Consider the following 21,914-nt stretch of genomic DNA (forward strand, 5'->3'; position numbering starts at 1 on the left):
CACATTTCTAAACCTTAAATATGATAATTGCATGAAACTGCCAAAACATATAATCAAATTTTGATATCATCTTTAAGTGAAAATGAAATTTTCAACCTTTTACATCCCTACTATATTTCTAAAGAAAAATCCAACAACAATGAGAAATTATTCATGGATATTTATTCTTAAAACTCAAAGAGGTTTAAATTTTAAGTTTCTTTTGCAAATATGTTTATAAAATTATTCTTAATTGTGAGGGTGTATGTAGAGTTTGAAAACTTTTACAAAGATATACCATTTATATTCATAAATTCCTCTCAGTGAAAGTGGTTAACTTATTAAAAACAGGGAATTATTTTTTTACAAAAAATATTCATATTTAAAACGTATATTTTAATATTTCACAAATTGCCTATGAATTTTGAACAATCTTCTCCCTCGACACTAGATATGAGTGTGGAGAACACGCAGGCACCTCTTCAACTCCGCGATTAAAGTCCTATCTCAGATGCGAAATTTGAAATGGTTTTCTACATAAACTTGATTAGATGAGAAAGTACAGATGGTTTATACACACCTCGTTTATCCGAACACTGCTTAGGCTAAGAAGTACACAGCAGCACCTGGAATGTGAATGTTCTCTATACATTAAAATGAGAACGTTTACACTTAAGTGTGCCACTTCCAGCAGTTCCAACCTCTCTGACACTACCACCAGTACTAATTAGCTGCAGGTTGTTCCTGGTGTAACATTGTTGGTCTAGATTGGAACAAGTGACAGTTAATAGTGCAGGGTGGTCACCTGACCGGAAAACCGGGAATCTTCCTGTAGAATCAGGAAAATCTCAAAAACAATTTTTTCCGTCTCTAAGAACTTATGAAATCAAGAAATAACGTGACACTTATTAATTAATTATAACGTGACACTCAGGACTTGATTAATTAAAAAACTTTGTATTTTACACGACATGGTCCGTTAAACTGTGAGTGAAGTTTGACATATGTTCGTCAGCCTCATCTGATACAGACTGATCCAAGGTTGCCCCCACTGGTGTAGTGAACTGTATCTTGGTCAGTTCTACCCCTGTGTCGCGGCAAGTCCCCAGACAGTTATCAATCCAATGGACAGTTAAAGTTGGCCGACCGATCGTCTCAGGCCTCAGCCACTTTACGACTGGTAAACTGTAAAACAACAGATCAGTAGTGGCCATGATACAAGCGGTGTGTTAGTGTTTAAGTTTTGTTTAGTCACCGAAGTGAATGAAGTTGTCTAACTCTTATTTTTGAGTGAAAATAGCTTTTTGAAAAGACGTGTGCTAGTTAGATTGTGTAGGTCTAAAATGTACAGTATTCACCTTATAAACAGGCTTAACCCTTTTTAATGCTGACGTGCGCCGCGAGCGCACGTCATTAGGTTTTACGAAAAATGCCGACGTGCGCTGGGGGCGCTCGTCCGGTTTTTGTTATATTGTAGTTTTAAATTATTGACCAAATGCCACTAAATTTTGCATACTGTATCTAGACACTACTACTATTGATACAAACTCTACATGTGATGACGTTATCAGCTGTTTTCAACCTCATTTACGTCCAATCATTCAGTGAGCGTCTTTGGTTGCTGTGGTAATACGTTGTTGCTAGGTTATGTTTTAATGGGAATTATTCGTGCTTTTCTTTTGTTTATTTCAGTTTGCTTATATTATTATTCGTTTTGTGATTATTGTAAATAGATTTTGACCATGAGTAAAAGAGGGGGACTCATTCTTTGTGCTTCGGCAAACACAAGTGTTAAAAAAATTTAAATTATGTACCCTATATTGTAAATAATTAATTTTAATTTTATGTAAAACTACTTTCTTTATTATTTCAACAAACAATTTTATACATTGGGCTAAACAACACGTGTAAATAAAGTGATTATGAATGAAACTGACCAAAATATGTCTTACTGAATTTTACTGTAAAATGTGGACTTTACAAGGTTTTCGATAAAATGCTGTAACTTCACTATTTTTTCAAGGCAAGTTCTTCAAATTTGGTGTGAGTGTTAACAATTAAATATAGTACAATTCCCAGTAACTACTTTTTTAGTTAAGGCTAATAATTAAGGTACCTTGATATGTTAAAACTAATTTTTTTTAAGTTTTTGTTTTTTTTATTTTTTGTTTTTTACAAATATAAATTATATAAATTTGTAAACATTTTAATACTCATTTGTTTTAAACACTCCACATTGTGACATAAAAAAACAACACCTAAATGGATAATTTCCTTCAATAAATAAAAAAGTTATACATTTTTAAAAAATAGTTGTCAAATTATGGAAAAAAGGGCCTGGCATTCTTCGCATGTACTTTTTGAAAACAGGTTGGCATTTTTTCACATGGTCACTAAAAAAATGTCTGGCATTAAAAGGGTTAAAGTTCGGTTCAGTGAATATTATCATCTCTTTGAGGGTTTGATGAAAGATGTAACCCGGTTTTTTTGAGAATAACAGAATGTCAGTTGGGTTTTTACCAGATCAAATAAGACACTTATTGGGGAAGAAAATAGTGGATTTGCAACAAGTGAAGCTGAGAAGGGGGCATTGGGGTCCAACATGATGCACAGCAATGACAGAAAGAGCTAGAACTGAGCGGCAGGAGAAAAATGTAATGTCTGGAGTTGGTGGCGGATCAGCGTCACCGCGTGGTACCGCCCTGCTGCTCACATCTGTCTTGGGTCATGTCGAGGGTTCAAAAAGTACAAACATAAAGCTAACGCTCACCACTTACTGCTCATATCACGGCCAAGGCCTTGGTTTGGTCTATGAGCGATTGCTATTCCACACACACATTCTGATTGTATTTGTGCAAATTCTCTCGCAACTTTACTTGCCAGTGTAAATGCAATTCATTATATTGTCACCAGTTTGTAGACGGCCAATTGGCCGAATCTATCATGCACGTCAGTTATCGTCGTCAAGCGGCATTGGACGACGGCTGATGGAAATCCCAACAGTTCTCTGATCAACTATTCGTTTGAATGAGTTCCCTGCACACATAACAATTGGTCGGAGAATTCGAAATATTAACAAACACATGATTTGAACCACAACGTTTCGTGTGTTTATTATTTTTTGTATTTATTTTACTTTAGTTGTGTTGTGAATCTATTCTTGCATTATCTAAAAGGCAAACACAAAATATTTAAGAGCCTCCCATTTGATAACGTTAATTGTGTATGTATTCTAGGGGTGTAACTATAGAAGGTAATGTTCTGTACTGGTGTCTACTTATTCTACATATCGCGAATTAACCGCACTTCAGTACCTTCTGTAGCGTATAACTTTCTGATGCATTCTTCAAATATTGGCCAGCAGTGGGAAAAATTCGGAGATACAGTCTTGGGACTGGAACCAGGGCTGCCAGCGACTATTAGAATCTAGAATAGCACGGATTATGCATGAATTTTGGGCTCTGGGAAAACATGCGTGGATTATGAGTGAGTTTTTGTAATTTCCCTGAAAATTTTGCTAGGGATCGATCAATTCAGATACTCGATACGTGGCTCTTTTCACTAAATCTTTTCACTAAATATCGATAGCAATAGAAATGCTTAAGATATGCTTATAAAATAAGTTTTTCACTCTTATTTTTTTTGTTGTTGTTGTTTTGTTTTATCCCGAAGGAAAAAGACGGTTTGTCCCCGCACTTACTCCTAAAAAAGGACCTATGTGCCTCCCTTGCTTATATTTGTGTCCTCAGAATCTGAAGCTTTTACAAAAGCCTATCAGATTTGAGGGCTCTTGTTCTCTGACGTCCTTGGGGCTGAGGGGGTATGCTCTATAATATTAGATTAGTGAATCTCTAATCCAAATAAATCTATTCACAGATGACGGCTGATTGGCAGTATGCAAATTACTTATTACTAAAATGTGTTTTTGTAGTTCTTTTTGTATAAAAACTATTTAGAATTATACAGTAACAAAATAATGTGATTTATAAATAATATTTTAATTGAGATTCATATTTTCTATGTCTATATTTTCAAAACCAGCGTGACTCTGGTTCTGTACGTGGACGTTAGCTGCTTGGCGGCAAACATACGATCACTAATTTTTATTGTATCCATATATCATAATTTGCTTAGTTGAACTTAAATAGATGATCTATAAATATGTATCCTTACATTTTTACATTAATGGAATATATTCATTTTATAAGCTACCATTTCTATTATTTAAAAGCAGAAGGTAGAGGATATGACTTGTAAATATGTTCATTTCTCTGAATCTATGCAAATTGCTTTGAAGTAGCGTGGTATTCTTAGACCTGTTTTTCCAAAAGGTCAAATAAAGTTGTATCGAACTGAACTTGTATACCGCGAATTAACCGCACTTCAGTACCTTCTGTAGCGTATAACTTTCTGATGCATTCTTCAAATATTGGCCAGCAGCAGTGGGAAAAATTCGGAGATACAGTCTTGGGACTGGAACCAGGGCTGCCAGCGACTATTAGAATCTAGAATAGCACGGATTATGCATGAATTTTGGGCTCTGGGAAAACATGCGTGGATTATGAGTGAGTTTTTGTAATTTCCCTGAAAATTTTGCTAGGGATCGATCAATTCAGATACTCGATACTGTGGCTCTTTTCACTAAATTGCGATAGCAATAGAAATGCTTAAGATATGCTTATAAAATAAGTTTTTCACTCTTATTTTTTCTTTTTTTTTATCCCGAAGGAAAAAGACGGTTTGTCCCCGCACTTACTCCTAAAAAAGGACCTATGTGCCTCCCTTGCTTATATTTGTGTCCTCAGAATCTGAAGCTTTTACAAAAGCCTATCAGATTTGAGGGCTCTTGTTCTCTGACGTCCTTGGGGCTGAGGGGGTATGCTCTATAATATTAGATTAGTGAATCTCTAATCCAAATAAATCTATTCACAGATGACGGCTGATTGGCAGTATGCAAATTACTTATTACTAAAATGTGTTTTTTGTAGTTCTTTTTGTATAAAAACTTTAGAATTATACAGTAACAAAATAATGTGATTTATAAATAATATTTTAATTGAGATTCATATTTTCTATGTCTATATTTTCAAAACCAGCGTGACTCTGGTTCTGTACGTGGACGTTAGCTGCTTGGCGGCAAACATACGATCACTAATTTTTATTGTATCCATATATCATAATTTGCTTAGTTGAACTTAAATAGATGATCTATAAATATGTATCCTTACATTTTTACATTAATGGAATATATTCATTTTATAAGCTACCATTTCTATTATTTAAAAGCAGAAGGTAGAGGATATGACTTGTAAATATGTTCATTTCTCTGAATCTATGCAAATTGCTTTGAAGTAGCGTGGTATTCTTAGACCTGTTTTTCCAAAAGGTCAAATAAAGTTGTATCGAACTGAACTTGTATACCAACAAAGTATACAGTAGTTTTACCCATGGTCGCACTGTGTTGGAATTTGTTCTCTTTATTTTTCTAAATTGGATACATATATTTCCCAAAAATCACAGAAAGAAAAGTTATTAGGCATACACGAGTTTTTTTATTGAATGAATCCAAAACCCAAAACATTTTATTCAGCTTAAGGCAAATCCCTCCATCCGACATAACCAATGATTTCTTTTCTTGTGTTAAATTTCTAGGACTATTTATTGACAATAACTTAACATGGACCTCTCATATTGAATATATTTCCAAAAGATTATCAAGAGTAATTTTTCTTCTTAAACGAATAATGAATTGTGTGCCTGAAAGCTATGTAAAATCTGCCTACTATGCCTTTTTCCAATCTATAATTAGATACGGTCTTGTAATATGGGGCAATAGCACTAGAATTAATGACATTCTCATCCTGCAAAAGAAGGTGATTAGAATAATGACTAAAGCAAATCCATTGGACCATTGCAAACCTCTTTTTGTTGAACTAGAGCTGCAAACTGTTATTAATTTGTATATTTTTGACTCGGTTTCATACATCCTGAAAAATATTCCAGCTCTCACTTTTGGCAGCAACACAGCTACAATACCAGAAATAAAAACAACATTGCAATAGAACACTGTAGGTTAAGCAAAACACAGCAGAGTCACATTGTAACTCCTCAAAAGATTTATAACAAATTAAGAAATGTAGTAGTTGATAAGTATCCAACAAACATTTTCAAAGCTAAAGTGTATACTTGGTTACTGAGGAATCCTTTTTATGATCTGACTGAGTTTTTTAGTATTCATGAAGTGAATTTCTAGTTTTCCATTTCTTCCTGTTTATTCTTATTTCTTTGTTCTTATTTACTATACTTTGTTTCATGTTTTGTAAAAAAACAGTATTTTGTATAACATTGTAATGTTTTTAATTGTATAATATTTTAATGTTTTAATTGTATAATATTTTAATGTTTTTAACTTCCTAGATAGGTGCTAATATTATAGGTTATAGTTTTATTTACAATTTTACAGTCCATTTTAAATAGCTTGTAATAGGGATTGATCAGGATGTTGTTTAGTACCTAAGTTTATTCCTTTGTATCATTTATGAAATTGTATTATTTATTATGTAGGTATGAAGATAGGTGGAAGAGAGAAATTCTTGGCAACTTTTGTTAAATATGTTTACATGTTAGATTAATAATATTGCCTCCAGACTATACCACTTGGGTGTATATTTGACTTTGCTGATGCATTTTTGTAAGACGGCAATAAACATAGATTTATTTTTTATTTATTTTCAACACATAAATAATAAGAACTTAAAATAGATGATTGTGATGAGTTGTCACCGAATTTCTCGCATTTTGCTAGACCACCGCAGATTCATAGCATTTCCTTCAAATAAATCGTGTGACAATAAGCCGTCACCGTTGCATTTGGCGTAAAAGTTAAAAACAATATTACAATTGTTTATTTAGTTTGAAAGGACTACGGTATCCAAATTTTTCTACAGGAAAAACCGAGAATTTGAAAAGAGGTTATGATTGGCCATCCAGAAGACAATAGACAATATGCTTTTTAACAATACCATCAAGACATGTTACAGGGTCAAGCATGTCTTGTTACAATTTACAAGTGAATTCTATTATTAAATGAGAGGTCTAATTAAGATTCATCATTTCATGAGAAGAACTCATCGAGTGTGTAGTATGTGTGGTCTTGCAGCCAACACCGTAGGTTTCTCTTTATAGGTCCTGGGTTGTCTTTCAGATGATCTGGTTGCTTGTTGAAGAGTTTCATTCCAGCATATGATGGTTTTTTTCTCAAACAGTGCTGTTCTATGGACTGGTAGAGTGCAATCCCCTGCTTGTCTAGTGTAATGGCAGTGTAGATCTCTTTGTTTTGAAGGATCCTTAGTTATGCAATAAATTATGGTTTCTAGGATGTAAATGGATGTTATTGTCAATATTTTCCAGTCTTTGAAAATATTTCTGCATCTCTCTCTCTCTAGGTCCTATTCCAGCCATTAACCTTATTGCTTTTTTGCATTACCAGAACTCTGTGGAGATTTCAACCTGAAAAAGCACCCCAGACTGCTTCGAATAACATGTGATATGCTATTCTTGTGGCTTCATGAGTACTAGTTGTCTTGGTTCTCTTTGATGCAAACAATGCTGAGTTAAGCTTCAGGCAGAGGCTATCTATATGGTTTCCTAGGTCGATAATTGGAGTTGTGGTAGATTTTCCAGAGATGAATCCACGCTACTAGTCAGTTAGCATTTGGTTCTCTCTTAGATACTTTAAGAGAGTCTAATAAGAATTACTTTTTCAATAAGTTTTGAGACTGGTGGGAGAAGAGAGATTGGTCTGTAATTGGCAATGTTTTGAGAATCACCTTGTTTAAATGTTGGATAGATTTTGGCTATTTTTAATTTGGATGGGAAAATGCCTTTCTGAATGGACAAATGTTTACAAGGGGTGTTATGAGTTCATAAGCATTTGAGGATATTTTTTGATATTTCTTCTACACCAGAAGAAGATGAGCTCCTTAGAGACCTTACAATTTTGTACATTTCATTAGCTGTAGTTGGTTCCAGAGTGTAAGTAGTAATTGTAAGTTGAAGTAGTAATTGCAAACACTACCTATTTCAAGAAACTTAAACCTTGAAATATTTAGGGGTTTTCTTGGATGGCATCGTCTATTTTCACTAGTCTGTCATTCTGCACAAGCAACTTAGGGACTTCAGAACTATAATTTTGGCTTGTGTGTACCATTCATTACTATGGTAAGTTTATTGCAAAAAATCTGAGTAAAACAGCAATTTAAACTTCAGCTGTTTTGTATTTCTATGTACTGTAAATTGTGTTTCTCAAATAAATTGATGAGTTTACATTTATTGATCAATTCTGATTAATTAATATTGCCCATATCCTTAAATTGGGAAATGAAAGAAAGCTTTATTGGCCCTCTCCAATTGAATTGTTTCGACATGCTTCTGGAGCTACCGGGCTGAATAAATTTAGCTGCTCTGATGAGAATAATTTCACGTTTTTTATTATATTCACAACGTTATTAGAATAAAACCGTTGCATATTATACATCAATATTAAAATTATTAAATTATCGATAGTATGGTGGGATTCTCATAACTCATCCAGATCAATTTAAAAAACCTTTCAGTTCAAACACCAAAAATCAGTTTTACTATCTTGCAAACGTTGACTTGAGCCTGCCATTTTTGTAGTAACTTACATAATAGATAAACTAATAACAAAACAGTGAAAACAACATAATTGTATAATGTCAGTCAAAAAATGTTCTGATAGATTGAGAAAAAGGAGTTGTGATGAAAAACAATTAAATCACAGTCAATGAAGCGTTCGATAAAATGTGTTGTATGTTATTCCTACGTAGCACATAAAAGCAGTCAGTGAGTGAACACAACAGTACTGTCAATAGATATATCCATTAGCAGTTCCAAAAATAGATGTATGATGGCAGCACAAAGCAGGAAACAGTGAAATCAGTTGATGGTGATCGAAGAATAAAACGTGATTGGACGTTAGTGCCAAGCTCTCCGCCATGGCGATTAGGGGATTGCCTGGGAGAGGGTTAAAAGTGTTTTGAAACCTCAGTAGGCATTGTTGAATATAAATGGGTGGGAACCAATATTGCAGGTTTAGTAGAATAGTAACATTGTTAAAATGCTTATATTAGCATTGATGCTTCTTTCCTCAAAAGTAAATAGTAGAAATTGCTATGTTTCAGCATATCAAGAAATAAAAACAAAATATAGTTTGACATTATACATTTCAGGTGCATATAAACAGATGGCCATACAATGTTATTTTTGTTTTTCTTGTAGGTTATGGATACGGTCTACCTATTTCACGATTATATGCTCGTTATTTTCATGGAGAGCTGAGCCTACTCTCTTGTGATGGTTATGGCACAGATGCTATTGTGTACATGAAGGTAATGTGAATTTCACAATGATTTTTTACTTAAGTGGTTTGTTATTAGATATTTTATTACTTTTATGAGTTCTCAGTTTCTGTTAAGTTTTATGGACCTTTTAGTATGAGTTTATTGGCTAGATTTAAAGGGGCAGTCATAAAGAGAAATTTCATCAGGAAAACGCCTTAGCTTAATAAATATATAGGGTGTAAATTAAGTCCTGATACGCCTGGATATATTCCAAACAGATTGCGATATTGATGTAAAAACGTCACCATACCTATTAAAATATTTGTATGAACTTTTTGAAGAATATTAAAAATATTTCCCTCCTTTTTCAAGGGGAGTAGAAGGGGTAACTTTAAAGTTTCAAATGCAACCCCTATCTAAACAAACTATTCAACTTTTTAAATTAGAATAGACAATAAGCATTATGTCTGATATTACTTTACAGGCTTTATCGAATGAAGCCAATGAACTGCTGCCAATTTTCAACAAGACTTCGACCAGGTTTTACCGCACGACAATCCCGACCGGGGACTGGAGCAACCAGTCATCTTGCATGAGTGTACGTCACTTCGTCACATCCCCTACCAACAACACCAACCGCACGGATCACAAAACTGAGCTTTCCCGCTCCATGTAGTCAGGTCAGTGTGACCTCACACTAACAACCTGATGTTTTATTGATAACTACAGTACTTATCATTATCTACTTGCTAACAATAACTCCAATTTGTTTCAGACGGGTCACTTTTGATATGTGATAAGACTGAGTCCAGCCCACTTTTATCTACTTTCTGCAATGAAACATTTTCTATCTACGTTTCTCAAAGGAAAGATGAGAGCAGCTGCTTTTCTTTTAAGAATGTATGTTAGCTTCCAATTCTTAAATTTTAGTAATAGTTTTATTAGTTGTTACTTGTTAGTTCTCAGTATATAGGGAAACTATAATCACGGTTGAATCAGTAAATATTTTATGTTTAGTTTTAGAATTCACATGTTTCAGCATTGAGATTTTGTTGGATGTTGTGATTCACGTTTTTAAATAACACTTGTCCTCTTATCCGAACCTATTTTATGTGTTTTATAAACTGCAGTTTCGCTATCCACACAACTGACCATCACGATGTGTAGGATATTCCTGCGTCAACTGTATTAAATTAAGAATTGTTTAGTTTTGAATATGATATTAGCCTTTTGAGTGCCATGGCAATTAATTAATGGAAATTAGGTTTATGGGAAAATATATAGTGGTTCAAAATAACCATAATCTATTAATATTTTAGCTTAAAATAGTAATTTTGGTGTCATGCATTTTACAAAAGAGTATAAGTAAAAAGTCACTTCCAAAAAGCTGTAATGATAACAAATTTTTCTCTTGTACTTCTACTTTTACTATTAAAATGCTACTCCAGGGTATCTAAAATGAATATTTTTATCAAAATATAATGAAAGACTATGAATAAAATCTCACAACAAGCAATTTTTATCAATGTTATGGCTAAACTTGGCTATTGCCAAGAGGCTAGTACAATACTTGAAAAACCGTAACATCATATAATTAACCAACAATTTTTATTTTTAGACCATAATTTACAATAGAAAGTGGTGTGTTTATAAAATTTCATTATAACTAAATAATACTTATGGCTGAAAAATAAGGTTACGAGGAAACTTCCAGTTGGCTTACAAACGAATTCAGTAATGTTGTTGGTTTACGAACCCAAATCAACAAATCAGCAATTAAATATGTATGCCAAATTTTAGCTTTGTATAAAAATGTTTAAGGACAAATTTATATATTGTAAATGCTGATTTTGTTGTTGTTGTGAGGTCTGTTAACATTCCTTAAATTATACATAAAATTGCTGGAAAACTAAATGGTAAACCGTAATAATTACTTTTCTATGAAATTTAAGAATTAGTAATATGAGTTTAAAAACTTGAAAAATCGATGCCATTTTCTTATACTGGTAATATGAAAATATAAAGCATATACATGCAGGTTATTTTTAACAAAGTTGGGTTCAACTATTTTTGTCCTTTAGATTTTTTAATATATTTCTTAATTTAATGAAGCAGTAAATATTCAAGTTTCATATTTACCTGAAGAATGTAATATGTGTGATAATACTCAGCCTTAAAAAAACAATGAAGTTGACAGTAATGTAACTTTTTGGATTTTCCTGGCAGTTTCATATAAAATCATAATTTCCAAAATTGTATTATTGATTAATTGTTTTAAACTATGGAAATCAAACTTTATAATCATAACTGATGATTAGTGTTTAACAATTCTTTAAATTATGGTTTTTTATTATAAAACCTTCTTATGGTTAAACATGGTATGGCCAAAATGTTTAAACTACTACCATTAGTTAGACTTTTTTTAATCTGTGTAATAAATTACATGTGACACCCTATGATGAAAAGAGTGAAAAAGAGTAATATGTAGCACTGTTAAATAAAAGATATTTGGAAAAGTAAAAAAATAAAAATATTTGTTAACATTGTTAATCAAATTTCGTTTATAAATGTGCAAGTTTACATTTGAGATTTATGATAGGTGCAAAGATAGGAGCTACTTTTTGAAGTTATAAATATAACAGTGTTAAAGTTATGAACAAATAACAATAGTTTCAAATTTACAATTTTTTGTCAGGTTTTTAAGCTAAAGACATGCCTGTAGAACTCACATTGAAACATTTTTTATGTGTACAAAAATTGCAATTGATTACCTGAATATTGTTATCCAAATTTTTAAAATGGTGTAAAATCAGTGTCCTGCATTTTATGAATTTAACCAACCACAAAGTCTGATTCTGTGTGCTAGTGGTTGGTTTGTAGGGGTGGTTTTAATGTAGATTTAGTTTTATTGTTCTTTTCTTTGTAACCCTAAGTAAATTTATTACAATAATAAGTTTTAAAATTTTAGCAGTTTCATGTGTTAAAGGAAATCTAAGCAGAAACCATTTTAATTTCATTCACTTTGTTACAAAGTCATTTAAATAATAATACTTTTTATGATTTAGCAGTTGCTAGAAAATTTGAACACAAGTTTATCCCCCTCATGGTTTTGGATGTAATAATGCATTCATAGTGGTTGTATAAAAGTGTACTACTGATGTAAAATTACGCATTGTTATATTGTTCCTGTTTTATTCTGTTGTCTGTCGTAATATTATGTAGAAATGAGAACCACGTGTCATGCAAGTAGTTCTGGTATTTCTACTAGATGTCAGTACTTCCTTGGTTTTCTGTCATGAATGTTTGTATAGTGAGTTTGTACACAGGGTGACACAAAATAACGGGAATTTTTAAAAAAATTCTAAAAAATAAGAGTGATGGAAGAAAATGGTTTTATTTGTATTAAATGAAACATCAAAACTTGCCATTTATGAAACACTGATGGAATTTATGATTTTTTTTTAAACAACATCCTTTAGGTGGCGTCCTCGTCTATGAATGCATTCTTGAAATCTGCGGTGGAGATTCCTCATTGACCGCTGCAACATCTCAACTGGAATACTGTTAATTTCCTGAATTCTCTATTTTAACTCATTTACAGTTCTTGGTCGAGTTGTGAACACTTTAGTTTTGAGGTAGCCCCACAAAAAGAAATGGCACATGGTCAAATCTGGCGATCTAGGGGGCCAGGAAACGTCACAGAATCTTGAGATGACACGGTTACCAAACAATACTCGCACATCTTCCATTGACTGTCGTGCAGTGTGTGATGTCGCACCATCCTGTTGAAACCAGGATTCTTGAAATTCTGGAAAATAGTTCAATTCAGGTGTAACGAAACGTTGTAACATTTCCACGTAACGATCAGAATTGACATTTACTGCAATCCCCAGTTCATCCTAAAAAAAATAAGGTCCAATGATCCCATGTAATGAAACAGCACACCATACTGTAACCTTATTAGTGTGTAAAGGGCGCTCATGAAGTTCATTAGGATTTCTGCCTGCCCAGTATCGGTAGTTCTGCTTGTTAATATAACCTGTGAGATAAAAGTGCCTCATCTGACAAGCACAACTTGCTTAGAAATTCATCTTCATTGTTTATGTGTGTTAACATTTGTTGGCAGAATTGCAATCGCGACTGGTAATCATTTTCCTTCAACTGTTGCACTATCTGCAGCTTGTAGGGGTGAAATTTTAATTCTAAATGAAGAATTCTGCGAACACTTTCACGGGACATTTCAACAGCAGCTACTTGCTTACGAATCGAATGGCGTGGACTCCTCAATACAGATTGGCGTACAACATCAATGTTCTGTGCAGTACAAGCACTTCTTGGTCGTCCCGTTGGTTTCTTCTTTAAAGCTGATCCACTCTCTTCACAATTATGAATCCAACTTCTAATGGCATGTTTTGACGGAAAAGAATCATGACGTCCTAAGTTGTAAAAACGTCGGAACTCAATCTGGGCAGCTTTCGAACTATCACCGTTTTTATAAAACATTTTTATAGCTAACGCACACTGTTGCCCGTTCCACTGGTCCATGGCTACTGTAATGGCGGCTTGTTTACTTGGTCACTGTCACTGTCCCGCAGTGCTGCCACCTGCTCACGGCTGCCACAACGCGTTACAAAAATTCCCGTTATTCTGTGTCACCCTGTATCTGTACTGTAGTCGCACAGTGCAGACAGCTACCACATGTTGTTTTATGTCACCCGTTCTGGAGGTTTAATTTCTAGTGTTTATTGTACCATGGAAATATCCAACGCACAAATAGGCGATTGGCTTCGTTTGCGTGATGGTGACATGGACATCGATAGTGAAAATAACTTAGTGGACAATATATAAAATAATAACAAAAATTTGATAAAAAACACTTTGTATACAAATTGCATGAAAAAGTATATCTAAACTCTACAAACCTATATCTGTAAAAAGCAATCAAAAATTAAATTCAGCAAAACAATATAATTTTAATTACAAAAAAGAAACCATTAAGGTTAAATGAAATTAATATTTTTCTCTTTAATAATTATTATGAGATTATTAGTTGTTGTCAGCGGTAACAAAATTATTCTTTTATTTCTGATTTGTGTAATGTAAAATATTTAAAGAGTCAAAGAGTCTTAAAAATTGTTAACCATTGATCATACATAATGAAATAGGTTTCATCCCTAAATTTCTAAATTAAAATATATATAAAAATATATATAAATCTTAAAAATATATAAGCCTAATTTAAATTAACAGTAAAACTATATTAGCCTGATTAAAATCAACAGTAATCTTGCAACCAAAGAATTCTTTTATAGTGTAAAATGGAGTTTTAAGCAACCAGCTGTACATTCTAGTCCTAAACATACTTATAGGCTCAGTTCTAGTAGATAGTGGTAATTTATTAAAGAAGCGTATTACCATACAGTTTGTGTGATTTGGCAGTCTTTGTTAATCTATGCATTGGGATATCAATTTTGCTTCTCCCACATGTATTATAACTATGTATATTTTCTCTGATGACAGAGTCATCTAAGTTGTTTATACGTACATCAACGTACTGAAAATATATAAGTTTACCACAGTTCTAGGTGGTACGGTTCTGTGGTGTACACCACAGTTTTATTCAATGATAAAAAATTCTCTGCGTGTATAAATCCTTTCGCACATTAAATGTTAACAGGTGTCTTGTATCAAGAAAATGTATGTAATAATTATGTTAAATCTAGCAAAAGCTATGTATTGACAACTTGACTTTGAAAATCTTGTTAACTCTTAACCAATAAAATTGGTTAGGCACCTAGATAGGCACAAATGATGTATTTGAAATTCAATATAACACAATCATAACTCCGAGAGAGTTTGTGAGTATTCTCTGTGGTTCTCTAAACAGCATATACAATCAGCTTTGTAAATTGTGACACTTAGCACTAAAAGGGTTAAAATTAATCATTTAAGTTTTGAAACTCTCTTAGTTAGTTATACAGTGTTGGGAAAGATAACAATGGATTTATGATTTTTTTATGGATAACTTTCAAAGTGATAATTGGGATGTAAACAAGGATCTTATTTTTCATGTTTGGGCCGATTGAGTCCAACTTTAACACCTGTGATTGTATTCAATCTCATCCTGACTAAATTTCTTGGGTCAGCGTCGGTACCGAGTTTCTCTCGCTCTTGTCTTTGTCACCGCTTACCCACGAAAGTTGCAATGACAAAGTTGCGTGTTTCAAATTTTTTTCTGAAATTAACTTGGAAAGTAATTAGATACTTCCATATAACATATACTGTAGATTGTCTAGGTGTGTTGTTTTTGGCCTGAAAACATTTGTGGTTTTATACATTCACATGATCCGACAATACAAAACTGGAGCCTATACATTTATGTATACTGCACAAACAAACATAATGCAAAATTTAATCTATCATACATATTTTAAGTAGGCACCAATGGTCTTACAATATTTAAATTCATTTTTTCTCACTGTTCTTTTTCAGCAATATGTAAAAATAATGTACAAGTAACTCGTTTATGTAAAATTATTTACATCTTAAGTGTTTTCACTGACCTTGGCACACATGAAAAGTTGATGTAGGTCCATGTTGGTGTCCTGAGTTGCCATAAGTTAGGCCATATGCAAGTTATGAATCTGTTAGAATATTTTTCCGACTTTGTATTATACTAAATCAATAATCTGTACTACATGTTTCTTTAAATTGCCAGTGAAGTGTACCTTACAATTTACATGTTTTGTATCTTTTTAAGTTAGCACTTTTTTATTTTGCCATGGCACATGGGTTTTTTAAGTTATTTTGCCGTTAAACATAAATTAATATAATTAAAATTGCATTGCTTCTGAAATAATAAATAATAACCATAGTTCAACTCGGTTATTTTACATTTAATTATTATACTTTTTAACATGACATAGGTTTGTGTGCAATGTAATTATTTGGAGAATATGTTATTTTCAACTACACAATTTATAAGAACAATATTTCCAAGCAAATCAACAAGTAACCAGAAGTTCTTGGTGGTACACCCTGTTACAAAGTAAATAGGCAGATTTTGTCTACAACATCACTGTTCTCTACTGAACATGATGCAAATCATTGTATCACAATATAGGCAAAAGCCAAAGTGTCACCTTGTTTGTTTATTTATGGTTTTATAGTTTATAAAAAATATATATATATATATTCTATTAGACTTAGTCTGATTATAGTTGGATTGTAAATATTGTTGCTATGTTACCAATGATCTAACAAGCCTAAAGTTTGCTGTAGATTCAGAAACTATGTGATGTAAATAAGACTGTCCGTTTGGGATAAATATTTAATAAACTTAAAATCTGGGAGTCTGTGAAATACAATATTGGTAACGAACATAAACATGCATATCAATAAGGGTAGATCACTTTAATTTTTTAATCAAACATTGAGATAGCGCTAAAGCATTTTATTTGTTTTTATTTTGTAACCTGATTCCTAAAACTTGCAATAAGTAATTTCCTCGGTTACTGAATGTGAATGTAATTTATATGTGTTGTAGAATAGCCATTTTTCTTTGCTGCCATTTTGTAAACACTGTTGTGTCATTATGTGTAGTATACACGAAACAAAATTGCATTACTCACTTAAAATTGAATTTGAAATCATCGCATTATGTGTATGTAGATAAAAGTGTGGATTGTTATAAATTATGATTGTTTTAATGTTGCCGGAAAAAATACTACTGTCTGCCAATAGCAAGATTCCTAGTGTCATGTTTTAGGAATCTAAGGGAGTAGCAACATCGGTCATGAGCAAGATTTCAGTATTCATACTGAGAGAGGTAGCAAACTCTTTCTGGAGCTCTCAGGAATGTGGAATACTTTGCAGTGAATTAGCTTAGGAGCCAACTGTAATAAAATGACCTAGAGTATTTTCTCCATAAGGACAATGTTAAACTCCATGTACTTTTACACTATTTTTGATCTGTTGTCTGGGGGTTGTATAATTTTAAAGACATAATTAATATGCATCCAAACACTTTTGGGTTTTTTTTGTGAAAAAACTTTTTACCACAATTATTTTTATATAGTTTTTGAATATTTTATAAGATTGTTTCAATTGTTGTAGTGGATAATGTGCAACAGTGATTACAGTGACAGCTTCACCTACCATGCTTACCTTAGTGCATACATAACACTATTGTCTATAGAGTTCATGCTAAAGAGCGAGTAAAAGCTTCTTGCATATAATAATTGTTGTGTCCTATTCATTTGTTGGAGGGTGGTTAATTGTGCCCTTTTGTGACTAACCAATCTCCTCCGTTGCACCATTCTAGCCAATATTCTGCTGAATAGACAAGAGTATACGTGTTATTATGTAGGCTATTATTCTCATGGTGTGCAACTCATATTCGGTTGATGGTGTGTAATTCATTGTCAAAATGAGGAGGGAACCAAACTGATGCCCTTGAATCCAGAACACAGTTATAAACAGCATAAACTGATAAACTTTGACTTTAGTGAAAACCTAAAAACGTGATTTTAAAAGTTAAATCACTATCGAATTTCGGCATTGAAATTAACTTTTAGTTGTAATGACTATCAGTACTTGTGTTGGTACTACTGAAACAGTGTCACTTTACGATTTTTGTAAGTCAATGATTACTCAAATCATGCAATACAGCATATAAGTATTCTTATGATGCACAAAGTTTTACAATGCAAGAATTGGAAATAAAATTTAATTTAGCTTTCTAGAGGAGCTTTTGTTTGTTGAAAAAGTGCTCAAATTATAAAACAAAAAAAACAAATCACTAAAATTTAAATGTCATAAGTTTTTTTTATATCATTATTCATTTTATTTAATTAATGTTATACTTTATATTTACAAATAAAAATCAATAAAACTGTCTGGATCAAATTAAATAACACTTTATGCAGTTAATGATACTAATACATGGTACTCGTTGTTTTAAGATTGTTAATGACAATGGAATGTTTGAAAGGATAATTAAATTTAGGACATTTGCCCTCGTTACATGTTACAAAAAAAGTCACATGGTAGATGCAGCTTAGTATATCTTTATGCATGAGACTTTTTCTGTAGTTGCAAATGCCTCAACAGGTTGACTTTCCTCCATCACCAGACAGTGTTATGCCACTGTAAGTGAGCTAATGTTTGAAAGTTGGGTACTATTACAGTTTTCTGAATCTGTACTTGGATTCTTTATGTAACCTGTACAGTACCCAGAAGACCATGCAAATCAATTGTCGTGAGGATGCGACTGTGCATTGAATAAAGTGGGTCTATACAGTGGGAAGTCTTGGGTTGCAAATTAGTAATTGTAAAACCTGTACGGTAAGAGTACATGAACCTGTGTGGACAGGATACAATATGTAATCTGAGTCCAACACACATACACTCATCTAAGTCACACACTCGCACACCACTTTAGTTATTTTATTCCAACAAATGTTTAAGCAATGTTTTAATTGTACCAGGTTGAAAAATTCTTACTGCTTCCTCCTTTACAATTAACAGATTTAATAACCATGACTTTAGTATTAAAGTTTGTTTCAAGTTTTGCATGTGAATATTGCTTTTATTTGCCAATTGCATCTTCCGCTTTGTACTAAGTTGCCACATAAAAATCAGTGTCTATTGTGAAACAGAGTCGGTGCACCGAGGTGGTAGTCATTTTAATGATGGACAGCACTATTTCAGTACAAACTCTATCTAATGATAAATAAAAATTATATGGCATTTGCCATACTGTTGCAAAAAATTGCTTTTTTTATTATGTACGTGCGCTGATAGTTTGTTTTACTACAGTTTGAATTTTAATGAAGTTAAAGTAAGAAGTTGTTTGCCAACACACTGAACACTAATGGATAATTGGATTGCCCAACTATCCCATTAACTTTCCTTTGAAGTTTTCAATGTTTGTAATCAATGACTGCTCAGCAATATTAGTAGCAACGAAGCATGTATCAGTATTACCATTTGAAATAAGCAATATCTCAATGTTTCACTGTTTTGTATGGGTTTATTAAACTCTCTAATTTATTTATAATAAATTGATAATGTCCGGTTTCTGTTCTAATGTCCTGCAATCCACTTGTGCAGACTCTTGTAACATGTGATTGGGTGTACGTATTTAAAGTGAAGTATGACTGTATTGCATTTGTGATAACCACAATGTACAATATCTTGATATATTCCTTTAGTTGTATAATGAGTACAACGCGTCATAAATACTGTCAAATGTACAATAAATAACCATCACTTTGGAAAAATAAATATTGTATACTTTATTTTCACATATTAGTTTTTACAGTCACCATAGAGGTTTAGGTGGATGAAAGCAATTTAGTTCATATAAAGCAGATTTTAAGGTTTTTGAATTATATTGATTGATCATGTATTTTCAACATTATATGTGTTACTTTGTCTTGGTTTTATAGTTTGGAAATTAGTTTTATATTATTAAGAAGAATATTTGACAGTTAAATTACATACTATTACATTTTGTATTAAAAAAATAAATTCCTATAAAAATATAATTGGAATTTTTATTTACCTGTGTCCTGCAGTTGCATAATCCTTGTATATTGTAATAACATCTTGTAACCACAGTCAGGCAAGTCGTTTGTAACTTGTGAGTAATATTGATCCAGAACTGATCCTTTTAGTTCTCTTTTCTGTATATCAATGAGGGCCAATTGATAAGTTACCATATATACAGTGTTGTTCCTGGTCTACTGAATTTATACAAGTTGCTAGGTGATCACAATCAGCATCAATGTCTCATTTGTGATCTGTTGTACATGAAATCTTCTTTTTTTCTACTACAAGGCGTGTTTAGAAAGTAAGTACCATTAAAAAAAAAACAAGTAAAACCATTTTTTTTCAACACAATTTTATTTCTACATGAAAGCCCAAACCTTAAACAATGTTTCGACATAGTTTCCACTGATGTTCATATATTTGTTGTAGTGGGTGATCAGGTTGTCTATACCCTCATTGTAGAAATTTCCCGCCAACGAATGTAGCCATGACTCCGTGGCAGTTTTCACTTCATCGTCGATTTCAAAGCGTTGGCCGCATAGCTCGTGCTTCATGTGAAGGAACAAGTGGTAGTCAGACGGTGCCAAGTCCTGGCTGTAGCGTAGGTGATCAAACTGCTCCCAACGAAATTGTAGAACTAATGTTTGAGTCTCACCAGCGGTATGGGGCCGAGCATTGTCATGGAGCAACACAATTCCTCATTTTTTGAACCAATCGGGAACACAGGTTGCAATAACAATTTTGTACAAAAGAGTGCGTGAAATTTGTTGGAAATCGTCAGATAGCGTTGTCATAGTGAAATGTCTGTTCCCTTGGAATTTTTCATCAATCACTAATTGTACTAACATTTTAAACGTTCAAAGAACACAACGTAGAACATCTAAAATGACGTGAATCGATAGCCAGTGAACAAGGACGACTGTGCGGATGCGCGGAACACCAATTGCAGTGATACGGTAGCAGTAGAATAAAACGGTACATACTTTCTGAACACACCTCGAATTACACTCTAGCCAATACAAATTCAGTGGTATTATACTCTCTGTGGTATGGAGGAAGTTGTACCACTGTGTGGACCATTAAGCTTGCCAATACATCCAGTTCATAAACATTTACTTTTTTTCTAAATTGGAGTACTGTCAGTAGCAGTTCAGGTACTGTTTCACACTCACATATATGTACATTTTCTTTCCTATGTCACTCCTTGATATATTCTTTTTGAGCCTAGAATCTTCTCTACTTGGTCGGAATGGTATGGGGCATGTAACTGAGTTGTAGAGTCCCAGAATGCCCCTTTGGAGAGGAAGTACCACTAACTCATGAGGTATAAGTTACAGCACTGTTTTTGCAAGTCTTGAAGTACAAATAGCGTTGTAAGAAAAACATTTATGTTAATATCGACCAAGGCCATTGATATGTCAAAAACATCAAACTCCACATCCATGTTATGTTCAACAATATTCAGTTCTTCAGAAATAAAATAATCACTTTACTTTAAATGTATAATGTACTTTAATTAATTAATTTACCTTCAGAAAAACACTGGTGCTCTATGGATAAATACAAATACTTATATCATATTACAATTGAAAGGCAAAGGAAAAGAAGGAGTTAAGGGCATTTTGGTCAATTTTTTGGGACAATGAAAAACAACATTAAATTTGTGACATTAAACTGATAATAAGTTATTTTTGTAATTTTTGTTAAGGTTAGATGTTTAATATTTACAATCATTTTAAAGTTTGAGTTTGATAACTTTAAAAATAATCTTTTAAACAATATCAACCTTTAAAGAGTTACCTAACTCTGGGTGGAAAAAAGGGGTTATAGATGCCAATAACTAATTTCCCCCCTAAAATGTCTTTGTTAGTGGTAAATATTTATAAATCATTTAAATCCAAGATGGTGGATGTACTTCTCTAGTGAAAGTGCTACCCATTTAGTTGAAGTTTTAGTAGGTAAAACTACAAATTCCTACAAAACCTCTCAACTACATCAATCTGTAAGTTAATTATGAAC

At 32.8% G+C, this 21,914-nt stretch overlaps 1 protein-coding gene across 1 annotated transcript in view; it reads left to right on the plus strand.

Moving 5' to 3' along the window:
• LOC124368812 (pyruvate dehydrogenase (acetyl-transferring) kinase, mitochondrial) overlaps window positions 1–19,891 on the plus strand; it is a 76,839-nt gene extending 56,948 nt beyond the window's left edge. Inside the window, exons 7-9 of the mRNA XM_046826214.1 lie at window positions 9,280–9,389; window positions 9,826–10,021; window positions 10,117–19,891. Coding sequence (XP_046682170.1) covers window positions 9,280–9,389; window positions 9,826–10,017 — 302 coding nt within the window. The 3' untranslated portion in view covers window positions 10,018–10,021; window positions 10,117–19,891. The remainder of the gene's footprint in view (window positions 1–9,279; window positions 9,390–9,825; window positions 10,022–10,116) is intronic.
• Window positions 19,892–21,914: the final 2,023 nt, after the last annotated feature.

Source organism: Homalodisca vitripennis, chromosome X, assembly GCF_021130785.1.
Source record: "Homalodisca vitripennis isolate AUS2020 chromosome X, UT_GWSS_2.1, whole genome shotgun sequence".
In the NCBI taxonomy this organism is placed as follows: domain Eukaryota; kingdom Metazoa; phylum Arthropoda; class Insecta; order Hemiptera; family Cicadellidae; genus Homalodisca; species Homalodisca vitripennis.